Below are 19,886 nucleotides of genomic sequence, written 5' to 3' on the forward strand. Positions count from 1 at the left end.
CCATTTGTCTATGTTTTTATGCATCTCCATATGTCCTCTCAACTCACTTCACATATCATTTGTCTGACAGCAAAGGAACAGGTAATTCTGATGTTTAATTTCCATTAATTTGCAGGGAAACAGCCGGTGTTCAAAACTTCTTTATTCCAGGAGTGTCATTGTTGCAGCTGAAAAATGGTTATATTTATAATTTATAAAGATGGGCGCCTTGAGTGTAGAACAATGGCTTGTCATGTTTTTCTAGCCTTGGTATTTCTAGCAAAATACATGAGCAAATCTTATTGTGTAAAATAACAAGTCCCTCAGCACTTTTAGAGGCCACATTCCTCCTCAGGGCTGGGAAGGGAGAAGCACTTTCCTATTTCACTGCATGCTGGTTTCAGATTAGGTGCAATACTTCATAGCTGTGCTGGGGGTAAAGGTGGACAGTGTTATCTGAACCTAAATATTTTGCCTGGCTCCAGAAGGGTGAAGGTTTCCCTAGGCTGTTTTACACATGCTCCATCACTGCTGTTGCTTCAGCAGTGGTTTTATTTACCAAAAGAGAATTCCTTAAAAATATATTCTGACTTTTCTGAACAGTGGATTGTATCTCACAGTTTCATTGCTTTGTATAGCAGAATCCCGCAGTTTCTGCTGAAGCTAACAAAGACTGTGTGCTTTCAAAACCAAGCACATTCAGTCCTTAAATCATAATTCTGAATTAGAGCTATTGCCTAAACAACTAAATGTTGGACACATTGCCTGTAACAACCCTGGCTAGTCCAGCCTTGTTTTACTGATTCATCCAAGCATTTGCATCAATGAGTCTGACACAGTGAATTTACACATGAGAAATCAGGAATTTCTGACCAACACCCATGTTGTTAAAGCGGACTGGTTATTTTTAAATTAATGAGACACTACTTACCAAAATGACTGAAACAAGTCAGAACAACTTGGTTGTAGTCAAAATAACATGCTCTGTAGATTTTCCCTACATTTCTTCACAGAATCACCTATGATTGCCGTTGTCAAATAATGACTGTTTCATTTTTTGTTTGCATAAAGCTTGACAGAATATGTCCAATGTTGTACAATATACAGATTCATCTGGTAGTGAGACCAAAATAACCCAGAGAAGGGCCACAAAGATGATCAAAGGACTGGGAAACCTATATGTGAGAAAGACTGAGAGAACTGGGTTTGTTCAGCCTTGATAAAAGAAGGCTTAGGAGAGAACTTATCACCATGTTCCAGTACTTAAAGGGTGGCTACAAGAAGATGGAGACTCCCTTTTTACAAGGAGTCACATGGAAAAGACGAGGGGTAATGGGTGCAAGTTACTCCTGGGGAAATTCCGATTAGACCCAAGAGGAAAATTTTTCACAATGAGAACAAGCAGCCATTGGAATAATCTCCCCGGGGAAGTGGTGGATTCCCCAACACTGGACACTTTTAAGATTCAGCTGGACAGGGTGCTGGGCCATCTTCTCTAGACCATGCTTTTGCCAAGAAAGGTTGGACTAGATGATCACAGAGGTCCCTTCCAACCTGATATTCTATGATTCTATGATGCCAGGATTTGTACTACTGATGAATTTTTTCACGTCCTTCTGGAGTGCAATACCTGTACATGTTCTTCTTTTTGTCCATCCCTACTGGGAGTCCTTCTACCTGGGTGTGTTGCGTGTCAGGGTTGTACAGAGAGGATTACCTCCAACAAAGAGGACAGATCACCAGCCACCCCTGTTGCTCCTAAACAGCCTCTGCTCTGTGTCTTCTTGTCTCCCAGCGTGGTGGCTTGCTCAGGAGGACATGGACTGTGATGGCTCCTCTCCAGTACACATGCCCACAGGACCACTGAGGAAAGGACTGTCTCACACCATTTTTCCCCTCTTTGAGAAAAAAAAAGCACAAACACATCTATGGCTAATCTCCCTTCTGAAGCAGTACAGTTCAGCTGAGACCTCAGACTGCTTTTCTGGAGTATTTGGGGTTCTTACCAAAACTGTCTCCAGGTACTCCATCAGCACTCAGTTTTGGGCAGAGGAGATACCTATCACTGCATGCACAATAGCACTAGCAAGGGCAGGCAGCGCAGTGATCTGTTGCTGGACATGCTGCTCTGTGACCCCCAAACAGGCAGTCAGTTATATCCCTGGTAAAGTTCTCCAGCAAAACCACCAGTGATTTGTAGTCACTTCAGCTGTACAAACATGGTGTAAATGGAAGCAGAGCTCTTTATCTCCAGCACTGTACCTCTCTTTCCTTCCCATGTCACAGCTACTTGCAAAAGCACTCATGGAAATGAGCAAACCCAACCCGTTAGAAGGAGCTAGAGCTTTCAAATGAGAAGTGGGTATTCAATGGAGAGCTTCAGAGGTGCCCTGAGTAAACAATGCACTGGTGGCAACAACTCCTCTGTGAGAGCTGTGGAGAGGCAAGAGGATCGATGAAGGCAGGCATCAGGGAGTAACTGGAAATGCTGTTTTACTATTGCTGCAGTATCCTTTGGCCATGGGGACAATAAAGCTCTCTATGAAATGATGATCAGCCAAAAAATTTCAGAGGGGGACAGCAAGGAGCACAAGCTGTTGGGCATCAGAAAAGGGCTGGGCTTAGCATTTCTGCAGTGGTTGTCATAAGCAAGGTGAAGATGAAGCACGGGGAGGATCTGCAGTTCTGCCCACCTGACAGGGGTTTGGCCTGAGCCCCACTTTGCAAACCAAGTCACCCTCCCACCACATGGTACAATCTATGCTTAAAGTGTGACCCGGCACCTGGGGTCCCACATGCAGGGAAAGCTGAGAAGCCCCTCCTGTTCCCAGCTCCAGTGTGGTTCCACCACCTTTTGGAACTCAGGGTGTTCCCTGACCCAATGGTCCTCCCTCCAGGTGCCCTTCCTCCTCTCCGTTTGCCCTGGGGTAGATGAACCCAACATCACACACGATCTGGGGAGATTTAAGCCCAAAAGAACTCAGCCTGCTGGCTGAAGCTAGTGCAAAGCCCATCTTCTCTCTCCAGAGCTGCAATGTCTTTACACCCTCCCTGTCTCTCCTGTCTAGATCAGAAACCAAGCAGGAAAAGTGGTACATGCAGACACACAGGGAATGCACAGACTGAATGGGACACGTTGCTTTTGCCGTCTTTCAACCAGGACGAGAGCTCAGAGATATTAATAAGCAAGTTCTGAGCTTGTTCTTCAGTTTGTAGCTGAACTACAAAACATGCAAATGTACATAAGTAAGCAATGCATTCCCAGTCACCATGTACCGCAATGGTCCCAAGTTCCCACTTCTCAACACGCTGTGCTTTCTCCTTGGCAGTGGTAGTACGTAGTTTGAGAACAGAAGCTATGGATTTACAAAGAACCATTTGTCTAGTAAAGATGACGCACAACTAGCTCCAGTGTGTGTGGTGATGGACACACCTCCATGAAAAAGAGGTAAAATCATGGTTCCCTGTGAAGCCACAACACCCCTTGCCACTGGGCTTCAGAAGACACTTTGTCACATGTACGCAGTTTCCTCAAAATCAGGTCACAGGGAATAACTGCTTTTCAGTAAAGTGAGAAAATCACTTTTGTTATCACTTTGCTTGTACTACTTACCAACTTCATCCCTGATCTTTGCAAGCTCGACTCCTAACTCCTTTATTTTCACAAGGGCATTTTCATTCTGTTTAAGGAAAAAGAGAGAGAAATATGTATAGTCCCCAGGTTTATCCCAGATAAACACTTTCACATGTTCATTTAGTAAAGCTGATTAGACTGATTCCTCAGATCCTTTTTTTTTTTTGAGGGGTGGGGGGGGATGGGGATTATAATGAACTCATTCAGTTTTTAAATCAAACTTAGGAGCCACAACTCACTGGCTACAAATACCTCGTGTCTCTATGAATACATGTACACATACTCACATGCACAGGACAGCACAGAATATTCTATTTACTCCTATGTTGTCTACAAAGACATTTGTATTTTTCTATCATTTTGTGTTCAATCTATGTACCATTTATGGCATGTACAAGGTGATTTTATTAACTGTGTTAAACCACTTTCATCTATTTATGCCTGCATTTACTCACCTCTAAACATAGTAATATGCTCACAGTCCAATTTGCAGAGCAGGTTACTGTACTTCATGACTCTAGGTATGGTAGGCATACCATACAGACACCACTAATGGCCTGATGTTCATGTCTATTTCCATATTTATTTATGGTATTTCATTGTAAATGACAAGAGCTCCTTTCCTCGACCTCTCTCAAAAGAAATCTGAATACTTAAGTAATTAAAACAGATGAGCTGGCCAGAGAAAAATTAAAATATATTTATGTTAACAATGATAAGGTGTTATTACTAAAATGCAAGGACTTTGACAGCAGATATCTCATGAGTGCTGTGCAAACTGATGAAGAAAAGCCTCAGGAAAATCTATTGGAATTTGCTTTAGTACAATAAATCACAGCATAATGCTTCAAGCATAAGGACACTTTAAATTGGAATGTACCCTGAATCACATTAGGAAGCAGGCAAAGGGCAGTATCCTGCTGGGAAGATCACCAATGATTAGGAAAACTAGATCTGGCGACTATAAATATGTCCTAGGTTAGAAAAGGCCAAGAATCTTTAAAGGATACTACAGAAAAATCATATTCAAGCGATAAGGCAGCGTAGTAGCAAATGGAATTAAAAGGAGTCCTAAAAAGTAAATCTTTCAGCAATAAGCAAGCAAGGCTAATAAAGATCTAGGGCACAGAAAGGATTAGTTTGGCGGGAGGATACATAGCGGTAGGATAGCAATTTAATTCTGTCTTACCAAAATTAAATCGGGGGAAAAAAAAAATAAAATATTTCAGAACTTAATGTTTCTCTTTATTTTTCCTGCATCTAATTTTTAACCCTATTAAGAGAAGTAGCACAACAGCTTTATTTCTGGTAATACTAGGAAATTGGAATCTGGAATTTAGATTAAGCCTTTACAAACTGCCCTTTTGAGATGATTTCTACCATTTCCAAGGGACACACTTTCTGGAAAGTTTTGCTATTAACTGAGCTGATTTGAGAACCTCGGGTGCCTGAGGAGACCCAGGTGACGTGGGCATCTTTCTTGCTCAGTTATGGGAAGAAGCCAGGCACGCAAGGCAAGGCTCCTCCAAGCAGCCAGCTCCATGCACTGCTGAGTAATGCACAGGGGCTTGTGTGCCAGGACTGCAGAGTCTCCAGCCCTGAGCGACTGCATTAGACTCAGAGTAATATCGAGTGGTTTGTTTTGTTTTCTTTTGGTTTTAATTAGTAAAAAAGCTATGAAAAAAAAAATAGTCTGTTATGTTAAAAAAAAACAACCATAGCCCTTCACACAGATTCCCAAACCAGTCTTACAGAGATAAGGTTTCCCCTTTTGCAGAATATCACTGCATCTGCCCATGCCATCTGTTTGACTCACTGGAGCAATTTTAAGAAGTGTTCTTGACAGGTTGCCAGGACTGGTGCCCTTGAAGGAGTGTGCACAGGGATATACTGGATATGGGACTTGCAGATGGGAAGCACCCACTCAAATTACCAGCTCCCACTATATGAAACAAAAGCCATTTAAAGCAAGGGAGCTCTGTATAAATCATTGCCAGCACCTACAGATAAGCAGAACTCATTGGGATTGTTACTATTCTACTTGCATGAAGAAAATGAAAAGCAAGTAAAAAAATATATCCTAGGAAAAAAAAAAAGTTCTTAAATTTTTCACATAAGAAGTATTATGTACTTTCTTTTTTTTACTGTATCTTAGATAAGGTTCCTCCTACCCTTGAGGACACTTGGTGGTGAGACCCTCTCCAAAAGAGGGGAGAATCACCATGGTGCCAGCTTAAAAATGCTATCCCTTAACTCAAGCTCCAGCACGGACACCACCCTACCAGGACAGCAGAACTCCTGGCTGCCTCCCACCATGTTGGGGCTGTGGTTTTCAGAGCAGCCTCTGAGGCTACCTCAAGCAGCCACTGTTGGAACACTTCAGTTCTTGCATTATATTGTATTTTGGTCAGAGCTTTCTGACTGCTCTTTGGGACATCATATTCACATTTTCTGGGAGGTCAGGTGAGTTGCCCTCGGAGCTAAAAGTTCTCAAGCAGTCCCTCTTTCTCAGAGGTTCTTTTACACAGGAGTCCTTACCTCCTTCTTCTGCGAGAAAGGCAAGGTGGAGTTTTGGCTAATAATCATAGTATCAGCCTCATGGTCTCCTGGATGGGCAGTGAATTTACAAATCCCTGGTGTTTTCTGTTACTGTAACCTATTTTGTCAATGTAACATGATAGGTTTGGACTGCACATGTTCTTGCAACCACTGTAAACACGACGCTAATACAAAACGAAAAAGCCTCTCCTTGTTACCATCAACATGGCTCTGCAGATAACCAGCACTTCAGTGTCAGTGCAGCTGGGGAACTGGGAATGCCAGTGATTAGGAAACCGAACATTACAGTAGAGCAAAACTGGATCTGACATGAGAATGTACAGCTATCAAGCCCAGTGCTGAGATTCATATAGGTCCAATGTCAAAACATCAAAGCAATTAGAAAATTCACAAGCACGCAGAGAAAAATCTGCCAAAACAAATGTGTAAGAAACAAAATTAAGAGACTATCCCACCGAATTAATCAATTTTCATTAATATTTATCTCAATAAAGTATTTGAAAGAGAAGACAGAGTAACCAGGAACCTTTGCTGCCCTCCTAAGAGTTTTGTGTCTAACAGGCCCAGCATATCGAAGGAGGTTTGTAGGCATCCTTCACAAGGCACCGGTTGGAGTCGAGCCACTGAGGAGGAGTGAGGTTTAAAAAGGCTCAGTGACCATACTAGTGACAAAGCCATTTCCAGTGGGTGAAAAGGTCATAGACACTGTAAGGAGACTGTGCAAATATCCAGCATTTCAGTGTGGCAGTTGAATGGCAAGTGAGAAAAAAATTGCTTCAATGTAATTTGGGATTAATTTGGGGGGGGGGGGGGCAAAATGTGAAACCAAAACAGTGGCTTTTGTAAAAATTAAAATGTTGCATTTATTTTTTCAGGTACTTTTAATGAATGAGGGATTTTAATTATTGCTTGGAAAACTGATGAGAAAGTTCTTCCATTGGCTGCATCCCAAGAAATGAGACTGATACTGAAGTAATTATCATAAAATAAAATTCCACTCATGATGGAGATAAAGGAACCATTCTTCCTCATACCTGTACTTTACAACACAATGGTTAAGTCTTGTGTCTGGAATATGCCCCATCTCCTCAGACAGGAAGAAAAATAGAATAGAACAAGTAGAATTATATGTTTGCTCTATGCTTAAACTACTGCTCTGTTGAATAGAAGATGCAGTAGCAACTCTTTTTCCTATCGTCAGCTTTGTAACGTACAGACCTCCCAATATTTCTCCCGTGAAAGGCTCAATGTCAGACTGCATTTCAGCAAGTAAAACAGACACTGAAAGTGGCACTTATGTATTCTCCATTCAACTCAAAACTCCCTGAGGATAGACTGAGGTATGACTTATACTGGTGCAACATCCAAGCAGCTCCAGAAAATCTAGCAGGTAGTCAGGCAGATAGTCAGACGTAGGAAGTAGGAATTCATCCAATTAAATAACAGTGACCAAGACATAGCAGTGTCATTCAGAAAAAATCTGCAAGATTTAGATATAACTATGTGTGAGGACCTGGAAAAATAACTTGGTAAAAGATGGTATGATACAGGCCTGAGGATGGGCAAGATGCTGGTGTTGTCCAAACAGATTAAGGGAAGTAGTAACAAAGGCTTGGGGGAGAGGAAAGGCTCTGCTTTAATTGTGTGGTGCTTCAGCTGACAGCCAGACATCCTCGGGGACACATGGTCAGGAAGACAAGTCAAGAGATTACTTTGGACCAGGAATAATTATGGGATGTGGAGTCAGATTTGAGGTTTGCCTTAGAGTATTTGTCCTCTGAGAACTGCAAACTACCTGAGAGATACTAACTCATTAGAAATGCTAATTAATTAAACATCCAGGTACTTTTTAACAATAGGAACATCAGAAAACTGCCCAGACTTACATGGGAAGTCAGCTGCAGCTAGGAAGTAAACAGGGGAGCCTGGCATTACCTCCCCAAATTGACGTGTCTCTCCTCCCTGACAACTTACATGTTCGCTTATATTTGGAGGTCCAAATATATATACGATATCTCCTTGATCACTTCCCAGTTCTCTACAATACCATGCACTGCACACAGATGCTCTGTGGCATTTGTTATGAAAACTGCTCCTTCAGAATAGCTTTTCTGTATCCAATGCTTTCAAAGTAATAATAAAAAAAAAAAGACTGACCTGCAAATGGTGCTTAGTCACTGTTGTGCTTTATTCAGAGTTCCCTGGGGCAAGGCCTTATATTATCATTGGAAAGAGAAGCATATACATTGGGAATTCTCTTGTACCAATAAATATTTCAGACGATACTTGTAGAAGCAATAACTGAATCCCATTGCAGCTGATGTTCAAAATGATCTACTGCCTTCCTTCAAAAAAGAGGTGTTTTAATGCCGCTGTTTCAATCATGCTAGTTATCAGGTAATCCTCCTTCAAAATACTCTTTAGGTTAAAGTTACAAGCACCTACATATCCCCCGGTGACTGCGCTTTACATTAAGCCATACATTTTTTTCTTAACTTGGTTAACAGCTTATCTCAAGCTATATTTGAACATATTATTAGGTAAATGGGAGACACTATCAGCTTTTCATTAGACCAAGTATATGAATATTTTAAAAAGCCCAACTCTAACAAAATATACTGCACAAGCATGTGTTTCTGCCAAGATATTTTCTATTAAGCAAATTAAATGCATATGTTCATTCTCTCCCTCTTCTGTACATACTTAAAATCCAGGCAAATTTCCAGAAGAATAATGTGAAAAGCTATGTATTGGAAAAGTCCCACAACTTCTCTCACACATGCTACTCTCCTGCTACCTGTAGCTACGTACCTACCTCTGAACTGACGTTTGGTACACGACCCATTTTGGTGCCTGGGAATTTGCTTGGTTTACATTCACACTGGCGTAAGAAAACATGTAGTTTTGCCATGTTTCGCTTCTCCTAGATTGGACGATCAACCCTCCGTCAGAAAGGAGGATCATTAGAGTGGTAAAACCGTAGGACAGCTGGAGGTTGAATAATCTCCTTTCAAACTTTAAAACTCTGTGCAAGTTTCCTTTATAACTTGTACTCCACGGGGTTATTAAAAATGTATGAAAAACAGCAAGAAATCAAGCCGGCTCTTACTACAGGAGATGCCTGTGGTCCCTCCTTGCTTCACAAAAATCCAACCCTTACATTTAGACTGCAGGATAAAATTATGTAAGGCACTGCAGTGCATGGGAAAGCGACAGCCAGACTTGTCCCTAGCGAAGGAAAGTTCAGCACACTGTAAATAAGACGAGCATCGCTCCCCTCTCCGCCACCCCGGGATGCGCGCACACCACCGACGCCAGCCAGCAGCAGCACAGGCTCGATCACGGTAACGGTTCCTGCCCTTTCCCTAAAGGATAAAAAGATGCAAAAGTACCGTCTCGTCCTGGCACCGAGCGCGGGATAAACACTTGGAGCAGCATTTGCCCATCCTGGCAGGACCGCGACCAGCCGGACCGCCACCCGCCGGACTGCCGCCAGCCTCGCCCGGAGCCGGAGGGTGAGCCCCGGGCGATGCCACTATCAAAAAGGGATGTCGCGCCCCCGCACGCCGAGGCCGGTCAGGGCTGGGCGCGGTCCCCTCGGCTACCTGGTGCCTCCCGGGGCGCCGGGGGGTGCCGGCGGTGCGGGGCCGGGGGGCACGGAGCCGGGAGCGGGGAAGGGAGGGTGGCTCTCAGGGGGCTGCTGCGGGCTGAAGCAGCTCAGCGGGTGCGGAGCAGCAGAGCAGTCACCGGTTTCGCCCCCCGCGGAGAGCTGCCCGCTCCCCTCCCTGCCTGCGCACCGATGCTCTCCGGCTTGCTCAGATCTCTGCCGAAAAAGGGGGTCCGGTCGCTCCGGCTGGCAAACGCTTGCCCAGAGCAGGGCACGTCCAGCAGCGCCATCGCAGGGACGTGTCGGGGCGAGGGACGGCAGGGAAAGGTTCTGAAACTTCGCAGCGAAAGCCCCAAACGCGCCGAAATCCGAGAGTGAGCCTCGGCTCTCCGCGGGAGGCGGCTCTGGCTGATTCTCGTCTTCATGCCGCATTCACAGCCATCGATCACTCCGTCCTCGTCCTCCGCAACCACTTGGATGGTGCCTTTAACCCGAACGTCTCCTGGCTCGCTGCCGGCTAGGCTGCTCGCCTGCACCGGTCCCAAATTCAGCCCAGAGCATGAGATGGGCAATGCGGCTGCGATGCCCCTGGACGGCGGCTCTGCCGCACTGGAGCCCTCCCCGGTCGCCATGCGGGGTCTGCGGCTGGGCACGGACAGTCCGCGGCTCTGCGCGGCTCTGCGCGGCTCTGCCGGCGCATCCCCGGAGCGAGCGCACCGCTGCGCGGCCCCTGCGCGGGGGACGGGCGCTGCCTGCCAGCGGGGCGGGACGCGGAGACCGGGACCCGCTCCGAGCCGTCTGCTTCCCCCGAGTCGTTTTCAGGTTGGGTCGCTCCAGCCGGCGACACCGGCTGCCGGTGTCCCCCAGCCTCCAGAGTCGCTCTCGTCTCTCAGCAAGGACTTTTCCTGAAGTCACTTACTTAAATCCCGAGGAAGATCGCTACCCTCTGGACCTCGGTGACTACTTGTGACTGCAAAAGCGCAGACCTCTGCAATGTACCTAGAGACTTTTGTAATCCTCAAGGGTTGGGGTATTTTTTTTGGCCATGTAGATATGTGTACATATATATATATATACACACATACACCACATAACCTAATTCTAACCCTAACCTGCACATATACATCATATGTGGTGTATATTCCATCATTCTGTATGTCCGCTCTGTATGCGTGTGCCCCCTGGGAATACATTGTCTCGGTTGGACTCGGGGCATGGAGCTGCAGCAGCCTCACCTCTCCTGGGCCGTTGCCTCCAGCATGATCATATTTTCCTCTAACAGCTTACATTAAACAGAATGCTGGGAAGAGGCAAAGCAGCTCAATGACTTATACCCAAGGTGGTATTTGTGCTGCAAATGCCTACACTGTTTAAACTTGAAAAGCATTATTTTCCTGAAAGCCAAATGACTACCACACGTACAAAAATCCTACATTGCCCTTAATGCTGAATAGCTCTGCCGTCTGGTAGGAAAGGTGTAACGCTCAGATCTGTGCCTCTTTGGATAGGCATTTTTGTTTAATTATGTCTTCTACTGTGACTAGTGATGCATGAAGTGATTTGGAAAATAGTAGGAACCAACAAGAATCTACAGCAAAACCTTGTGTTCAATCACATTTAAATGCTCAGGTAACTTCCCAGTTTGTGTCAGCTTCTTAGTCCCTGCTCTTCCTCAGCCCTTCCAGGAATTTAAATAAAGTTTCAGAATATCATGGACAAGTAATTTAAAAACAAACAAACAAAAAACCACCAAACCCCAAACCAAAACAAATTAAAAATCTTACTCAACACATATATGTTTTAACATGTGTGTCCAAGATCAAACTTTTCTTTACAGCATGTGAAAATTAATTTACTTGGCTACTGAACAGCTACAGAGTGCAGGTAAAAAGAGACTTCTATGTATGGTGAAATTGTTTCATCCTCACTGTAGGAACTTCTGTTTTGCCACACAACCTGTAATTGTAATTTGGATCTTTTGCAGTCTAAATCCTGACTGAAAACATTTTAACTGCCATAGAAAAAAATTATATTATTATTATTATTATTTACCATTTCTAGACAAATTACCACAGCCATTTCTCTGAGCCTGTCATTTGAACTACAGTATTTAGGTCAATGTGTCTGACTATCAGGCAAAGAAAATAAAAACCTGTCATTACTCCTTTCGTTATGCTTTTAAAGTGAAGCACCCATCTTCAGTCATTCTTCTAGTAATGGTAGATTTGCTGTTTGTGTGTGGTGATAAATCTAAGCTAGAGATTAGCTAGCAAGGTCTATGCACCACTTTAGTACCACTTAAGCACTAAATTGGAAGATAAAATATTTAAGTGGAACTTAAATTAAGCAGAAACCATGTGTTGTCCTTCTGGCAAGGGTGAATTGGGCCCCCAGGAGCTGATTTTACTTGGGATGTAGCACTGATAAGGGATAAGGACATGATGGGGGAGCTGCTGGGCTCTTTGGTCAGTTAAGGTCCTTTTGGAGAAAGTGAGCCCAAACTCATTCAGTTTAAATTAAGCCTCATCTTGCAGGTCAAGATGTGTAGCATTAAGATGAGAAAAGACCCAAGCTGAGAGAGCAAAAGGAAAATGGAAACTATTTTAAAGAGCAGTTCATCAGTCAAATGCACAAAAGAGGATGAAGAAAGGAGAATACATGAGGGGTCTCTGTGGTGGGAGCATGCTCCAGGCTGGAGGTAGGTTACTACATGGAGGACTTCGAACACACACTTGAAGGCATCAATGCCTATGGGATTAGGGATAAAGAAATGGAAATGAGCATAACTGAGGCAGGAGCAAAAAGCTTACCAAAGCAAGCACGTTATGGGAGACGACTACCTCTATACCCAAATTCTGTGAGAACTGGCACTTTAAACAGCAGGTTCAGACTAAGGTTTTCAATTATCAACTCTTTTCTTGTTATAAAATGCTAGAGCAAACTGCCTGATTTCAGTGGTGTATGGTACCTGGATCAGATACTGGAAGGAATAATACATTAAAAAAAGAAAAGAGTCAAGCACAACAAAGCACCGAAGGCAGATAGATCTATGCCAGTGCAGACTGCTGCCTTTGTACACCAAAAGAGTTGATATTTGTAGATGAGGGTAATATGTAACTCCCATCTATCGGTGACCAAGTCACTTCAGATATGGTGCCAACCACGACATTGCTCATTAGGCTGGGAAAGATGGGGAGCTGCTGACGAAGTGTTAAGCAGGGAGGACCCATTTGGGGGAAGATGGCAAAGAGTTGCAGTAAAAGGAATTACTGGTCTGAATGGAGATAATTAATGGAGCTGTTCAAAGATCAGTCCTTGGGGCAAATTATGTTCACTTATGACCAAAAATTAGGGGAGTGCTAATGAGATGCTGGGAGGCACTATCCATCAAGGGGAGAGTCAAAACACCATGCTTGTCGAACTGGATGATATTTAGGGCTATAGTAGTGGACATGAGAAGAAACATAAAATACTGGGAAGTCCAAGGTCACAATCACAGGAACAAATAACAGGAATTTCAAGTAGAAGATGGAGACTCATCAGCTGAAAATAACAGCAGAAGAGAGTGGTGCTTATTCAATCGTAGGATGACTATGTCTATGGTACAGCTCTGAATTAAGGCAAATACAATCTTAGGCTGTAGGAAAGAGACAAGAGGGAAGTTTAAATGCTTTATGGAAAGCCCCAGAGAGATCTCACCTGAAACCTTACACAGTTCTGGTCACCCATGTTTTGGGGATATCAGTTCTGACCCAGGGAATATATAGCCTATACCACCGAAGGGGTACCATGTGAGTACACATCTGCTTCTGCCCAAGAGAACAACAGGAAAGTTGAAAAATGATAGCTTTCTATAAATACATCAGGGAGGAGAGCACTAGGAGAGGGAGAAGTACTTCAAGGTCAAAAAATATATTTTACATAAGAATAAAAAGGTGTGAATTTGGAAATACGTATCTTTCCATTGCAAGAGGTTCTGAAACAGTCCTCTGGTAGGAACTGAGGAAAAGATAATTACTTTTAAGCTGCAATTTGATAACTTTAGGGAAGAGGTTATGGGATTTGGTTGTTGGCAACTGGAAAGGGCTGGATTTGATGACCTAGCATGAACTTTACTAACCTTGTGTTCCTATCCATGCAATACTGCTTGTCTGTGCATTTTCACCACTATATTGCTACACATCTCGTTGATGGTCCACACCTGAAATGTGAGTGTACCTCTGCCAAACTACTTTGCATGGAGCTCTGTCCCAGCAGATCTGATTCACTTGCCCTTCAAGGAAGAAAGGAGAGTTCTGTGGATAAGACAGGGACCAACAGGGCCTGGGAAAACCTGTACTGTTAGTTAAACACTACCTTATACATAAGCCATACGTTTGTTTCCTTACTGAAAACAGAAATTACAAGTAAGTCCCAGAGAGAAAGGTGTTCCTTGTTACGTATAGGATTAGCAACAGGGATAAGAATAAAGCCTGTTAACATTAGATTTTAAATCATCAAAATAGCAGCACTCAACAAGCAACATAACAGGATATGTTTTACAAGGTACTGAATATTCCAACATTTATTGACTTCAGTGGAAACAAAAGGTAGTTAGCATGTCAAAGAGTAAAGTTCCTGGGTAATTAAAGCTCAAGGAGAATATCTATATTTTCTTAAAGGGGAGTTGCTTAGTGTATAAGCAACCTATTCTAATAGTAAAGAAGCATCATGGGCATTCTTTTTTCCTACGCTGACAGAATCAATGCTTTCCTCCACAATGGCCATAATACAATTCATATTTACTGTTCAAGCAATTCCGATATTTTATATTTATCCAAATTAAATTGGAAGAGGTAGGGTTTAATTAGCCACTTTTTACGATTTAGTAAGGTCCCCAAATGGAACACATTATTCTCTTTAACTCCATAATGATCTTTATGGATCAGTGCATAGATTCTGTTACATAGAGGATAAACAATAAATAATTTTGTTGAGATTCTAAACATATATTCTAACATAAATAAGCAGGTTTGGATTCTTAACAATTAGTATCTGATGTTTCCCTATTTTATGGAGGTTGGCTACCCTTCCTAGGAGAGACATAGCACTTCCCCTGGATTTCCAGAGTACTGGTCTGCAAAGGTTTGGCGAGTAATACTTGCTGTGAAGCTGGAGGTCTAGGGAGGAAAACAGGAGAATGAAAACCAGAGGCAAAGTCTGGGGAAAGCTCTAGGAGATAAAGGTAATAACTCTGCACTGTGTGTCACTGAGCAGGAGAATCCTTAAGTGAACTGCATATTATTCATCTTTTATGAAACACTGAAAATGCTTGCTGAGAGGCATAGCATGCGAAGTATGTCAAACAAATATTTAACTTAACTGAATAGATAACAGTCTGAGGGCAAGAGCAGCAAAAGACAGCACAGGGAACCTCAAGGGACACAAATTTGTTTGCAAGAGGACTGCCAGCTCTAGGAATAAGTTGATAGGACATTACCAGCGGTTATGGCAATAAACATAGGAAACTAGGAGAAAGCTGAAGGAGGCAGTGGTTAGAAGTGAGGACCGAGAAGACTGAAGACAACACCATATGGATATGGAGAGAGAGAATGGGAAGAGAATGCTGAGGTGGGGCACACCACAAGTTGAAAAACTGCTTTACCTAGTAAAGAAACAAAAGCATGGATTCAAAGAGGAGATGAAACAGAGGAGAAAGGAAAAATTATTCTGTAGACAGAGTTTCAGAGGACAAAGGGCTATGCAGCAGAGAAGGGAGACAAGGAACAGGAGACCACAGGAATGAGGAGATAAGGAGAGAGGTGAAGGTCAGGTTCAGATGACCTGGTGCATAACCGAGACACCACAACTTCTGTGATGTCTCAGCTCTAGAGGGTGACGGACAATTCAGCCTATCAGCAACTGCTGCCTCCTGGCATTCTCTGCGGTCAACGGTGAGAGGCGATTATGACACCGACATTAAGCGCCTCCAAAGGATGATGTAAGGAAAAGCCTGGTGCGGCATTTAGCAAGGGCCAGGGTTTTGTCCAAGGCAGTGCTGAGGTGGGTAGAACAAAGCTATTCCAGCAATGCATTTTGAACAGGAGGTTCAGAAAATGATTTAGTGGTATGCCATAAATTATCATTTATGACAAAGATGGGAGAGCTAGGCAGGGAGAAGGGATATCCAGCACTGCCTATGTGATTACTGCAACCTATTTCTCTGCACATACTCTTTTCAAACACTGTTAGTTATATTTTCTGTGTCAGAACATGCAGGTGGACTTCCTCAGAATTTAGATATCTATGAGAGAGAAGTCGAGTATACTGTCAGAGTTGCAGACAGCTAGGGAGACTGAGAGTGCTGGTTGATGAGAAGCTCAACGTGTCCTGGCAGTGTGTGCTTGCGGCCTAGAAAGCCAACTGTATCCTGGGCTCCATCAAAAGAGGCGTGACCAGCGGGTCAAGGGAGGTGATTCTGCCCCTCTACTCCACTCTCATGAGACCCCACCTGGAGTACTGCATCCAGCTCTGGGGGCCCCAGTACAAGAAAGATATTGAACTGTTGGATCGAGTCCAGAGGAGGGCCACAAAGATGACCAGAGGGCTGGAGCACCTCTCCTGTGAAGACAGGCTGAGAGAGTTGGGGTTGTTCAGCCTGGAGAAGAGAAGGTTCTGGCAAGACCTTAGAGCAGCCTTCCAGTACCTGAAGGGGCCTACAGGAAATCTGGAGAGGGACTGTTTACAAGGGCATGGAGTGATAGGACAAGGGGTAATGGCCTTAAGCTGCAGGAGGGTAGATTTAGATTAGATATAAGGAAGAACTTCTTCACTATAAGGGTGGTGAGGCACTGGAACAGGTTGCCCAGAGAAGCTGTGGATGCCTGATCCCTGGAAGTGTTCAAGGCCAGGTTGGATGGGGTCTTGGGCAAGCTGGTCTAGTGGAGGGTGTCCCTGCCCACGGCAGGGGGGTTGGAACTAGATGATCTTCCAACTCAAACCATTCTATGATTCTGTGATTCTATGATTCATAGGCAAATTGCCCCATCAGTCATCAGGGACTGGTAAAGGTCCCTTCTAACCCAAACCATTCTATGATTCTATGAATTTATTTTTCAATAAGCCAAGCATGGCCCTCAAACTTGCAATCCATTGCTAAGGATATTATCAGTATTGTTAATTTTTCAGTGTCTGCAAGCAGCGTAATTTGGAAACAGCCTCAACTAGTCCTAAATTCTCTTTCAAAGTTTTGCTTATTGAAAGTGCTAGTCACCTTGTATGTCTGTGAGTGCTTTAAACCAATAAAGGTGAGTGCTGCTGTCAAGGAGGTGATTTCATCTTCCCCTCTCCTGGTCACCTGTTTTGTCCCTGTTTCCGTCCTTATGATCACACAAGTGTTTGAGCAGTGAATCAGATCAGGGTTAAAAGTAAACCAGGGAGAAAGTGGTGAATTTGGGGACAGATAACCACCCTAGTGCAGGGCCAGCTCCCTCCGGCCAAATGTATTTGTGGAGTGTGCATGGCAGCCTCCACACTCTGCTGCCAGCTGGGAGGAGAGTCCTGTCACAAGCCCCTGAACCCTTAATCTTGTCAGACTAGAAACCACAGTGGCCCAATGAAATGAGAAAAGCAAATACATTCACTATTACATTTCATCTTCCTTGTTGGAGGTGCATTACAAATTCTGATATGGCTCTGTTGGTAGTAACATGGTTCTCCACATTGGTCTTTAGACATACACATGTAATACATTATTTTCCAGGTAGGGTCTGTTATTTTTATTCTTACCTAACTTAAGAAAATAAAAAATTCAGAAAGTGTAATATAGTGATGTGGGGATTTCTGAAGATATGAGCAATCAGTCATGAGTTTCAGCTAGGTGATTCAGCTAGAGCTGAAGGCCATACCAGATGTCCCTGGAATGGTAATTTCCCTTGGATTTACAGTAAGGTCTCATATCTTGTGTATTACTCAGTACCATGAGGTTTTAATGATCCTCAGGCAACTAATATGGAAGCAAACATTTTTAATATAGTTTTTCAATTATACAACTACATTATTGTATATCTGGAAGAATAGAATGTTTACTCTAGAATTTAACAAATTAGCAAGGACTACATGCTCTCTGTTTCTCAAGTGAGAAAGCCCAGCCAGCTGACTCCATTTTTAATTCAGTTCTCATATGAAAAGAATGTGAGGATCTAAACAGAATTCCTTCAGACTTTTGTTATTTCTACTAGTGTAGCCTTACATTTATTTTTATGTCAGTAGCTTGTAAGGCCATGGATTAAAATGCACCGGAGAACAATACTTTATTACTATGTTTTCTAGTTCTTGATGTCTGGAATGGTACAATGTAAGCATTTGCAGCGAATTCCAAATTAACTAGCTCTTGCTGACAAGGAATTCATGTTTCTTCATATCAAACTTCATTTATACACCAAGATCACAAGGAACTAAAACAAATGCATGTTTTCACTGAACTCCTCACCTGCCCTCTACCCAAGAATACATCCCCTGCAGAGCTGTTTCTAAATTCCAAACCTCTGAGTAGCTGGAAGCAGATGGCCATTTTCTTCAATCAGCTTTGCAGAGAATCGTTCCCTTCTTCTCCCAACAAACAGGGCATCTCCTCTATTCCACTTCTGAGTTATCCTGGCCCAAAGCCAATGACAACTCCAAGCTGCTGTATTTTGAGACCAAGCAGAGCAAGGGACAAGTGCTGACATCCTGCGACCAGTGCCAAAAAATTCCAGCCGCTTTGCATGGACCAAGGTTTCTCCTGCGGGGAAGATTCCCAGTGCTCTGCTTAGAGGAACGGTGCATACTCATATTAATGAGAATCTAGCTGATCAGTTGTGGGCTTGGGACATTTTTATGCAAAGAAAACCTAACTCAGGTAGTTTTTAGAACTCACTTTAAAAAAATGCATCATTTGTACTAATTTCTCTCTCCCCAGCATCTGTGTAAAGTTAGAGCAAGCTTTAAGAAGAAGTCATAATAAACAGTTCTGAAATCATTATATTAAAAACTCTGCCACTTTCTGAAATTATTTCTATAAAGTGTGAGAAGTGATTGCAGGAAGCAGCATTTGAATCAAGTCTCAGGGGTGAGAGCAAGGCCGGGGAATTCCAGGAGATTGCAGCTGAGACTCTTTTAGAATTCATTTCTGGAACCAGAGTGCTCAGACCTGAAGGGGAGGTAAGTGAGAGACAGGCTGTGGTTTGGGTATCTGATTCAAAAGCATAGCTACATGCTTTTGGATAGCTGTGAGGACAGAGAAAGAATAGCAAGTGGATATACTTTCCACTTGAAAGGACAGCAAAAATAAACGTCAAAGTCATTGGAACACAATAATTACCATGTAGACATGTCTTTGAGTCACGGTCCATCTAATCCAGATCCTGCATCTAGCAGTGATTATTGCCAGAAACTTCAGCAGAAGATGCAAGAAGCCCTGCATTAGTGTGATAAAAAGCTGTTCTGCATGGAGATCTCATATTAGTATCTATCTGAAAAAGGCTTCCAACCATAAAATAGGTGTCTCCCTGCTAACAGCAATTGCATCACCAAATGTTATATGGCCAGATATTCTTGTTGCCAACAGATCTTTGTAGAATTTATGGACAAAGTGATGATTCAATCAAACAACATGATTTTTGTATCACAGAACATTATTTTTTATGCAGTTACTGTTCTGTAACTGTATTTGTTGAAAGCATCCCCTCTACAATGGCATCCAGAGTTGAACTGCAGACATGAAGATGTGGAGCTGCTTCCTCTTCTGGTTTGTTCTAATAACTGATCATCTCTATTGCTAAAGGTCTGCGCTTTCTTCATGTGTCGAAGGTGCAAAGCTGCTGCTTCCAGCCAGTGGTTTCTGCTAAACCTTCCCCTGCTGGAGGAAGGAGCCTTCTGGTAGACAGCAGTACCTTCTTATGGTGGTTCTTCTGCTCTGGACTCAAGCCACTTTGTCCCTTCTTACAAAGAAAATCAGTTGTGCTCGGCAGTCTCTCACGGCAAAGGATTTTTCCAGCCCTTGCAATTGCCTTCTCTGTTTCCTGCCCACTTTTTCATTGTTTCCTGAAGAAGTGTGGGCACTAATGCTAAATGTTATATTCCAGTATC

General features: G+C 43.3%; 1 protein-coding gene across 4 annotated transcripts in view; it reads right to left on the bottom strand.

Moving 5' to 3' along the window:
* MTUS2 (microtubule associated scaffold protein 2) overlaps positions 1-19,886 on the bottom strand; it is a 324,919-nt gene that overhangs the window by 26,659 nt on the left and 278,374 nt on the right. For all 4 annotated transcript variants that reach the window (XM_054812918.1, XM_054812935.1, XM_054812912.1 and 1 more), the window contains one exon: positions 3,593-3,659. In XM_054812918.1, coding sequence (XP_054668893.1) covers positions 3,593-3,659 — 67 coding nt within the window. The remainder of the gene's footprint in view (positions 1-3,592; positions 3,660-19,886) is intronic.

The sequence above is a fragment of the Grus americana genome, chromosome 1, assembly GCF_028858705.1.
Source record: "Grus americana isolate bGruAme1 chromosome 1, bGruAme1.mat, whole genome shotgun sequence".
NCBI lineage: Eukaryota > Metazoa > Chordata > Aves > Gruiformes > Gruidae > Grus > Grus americana.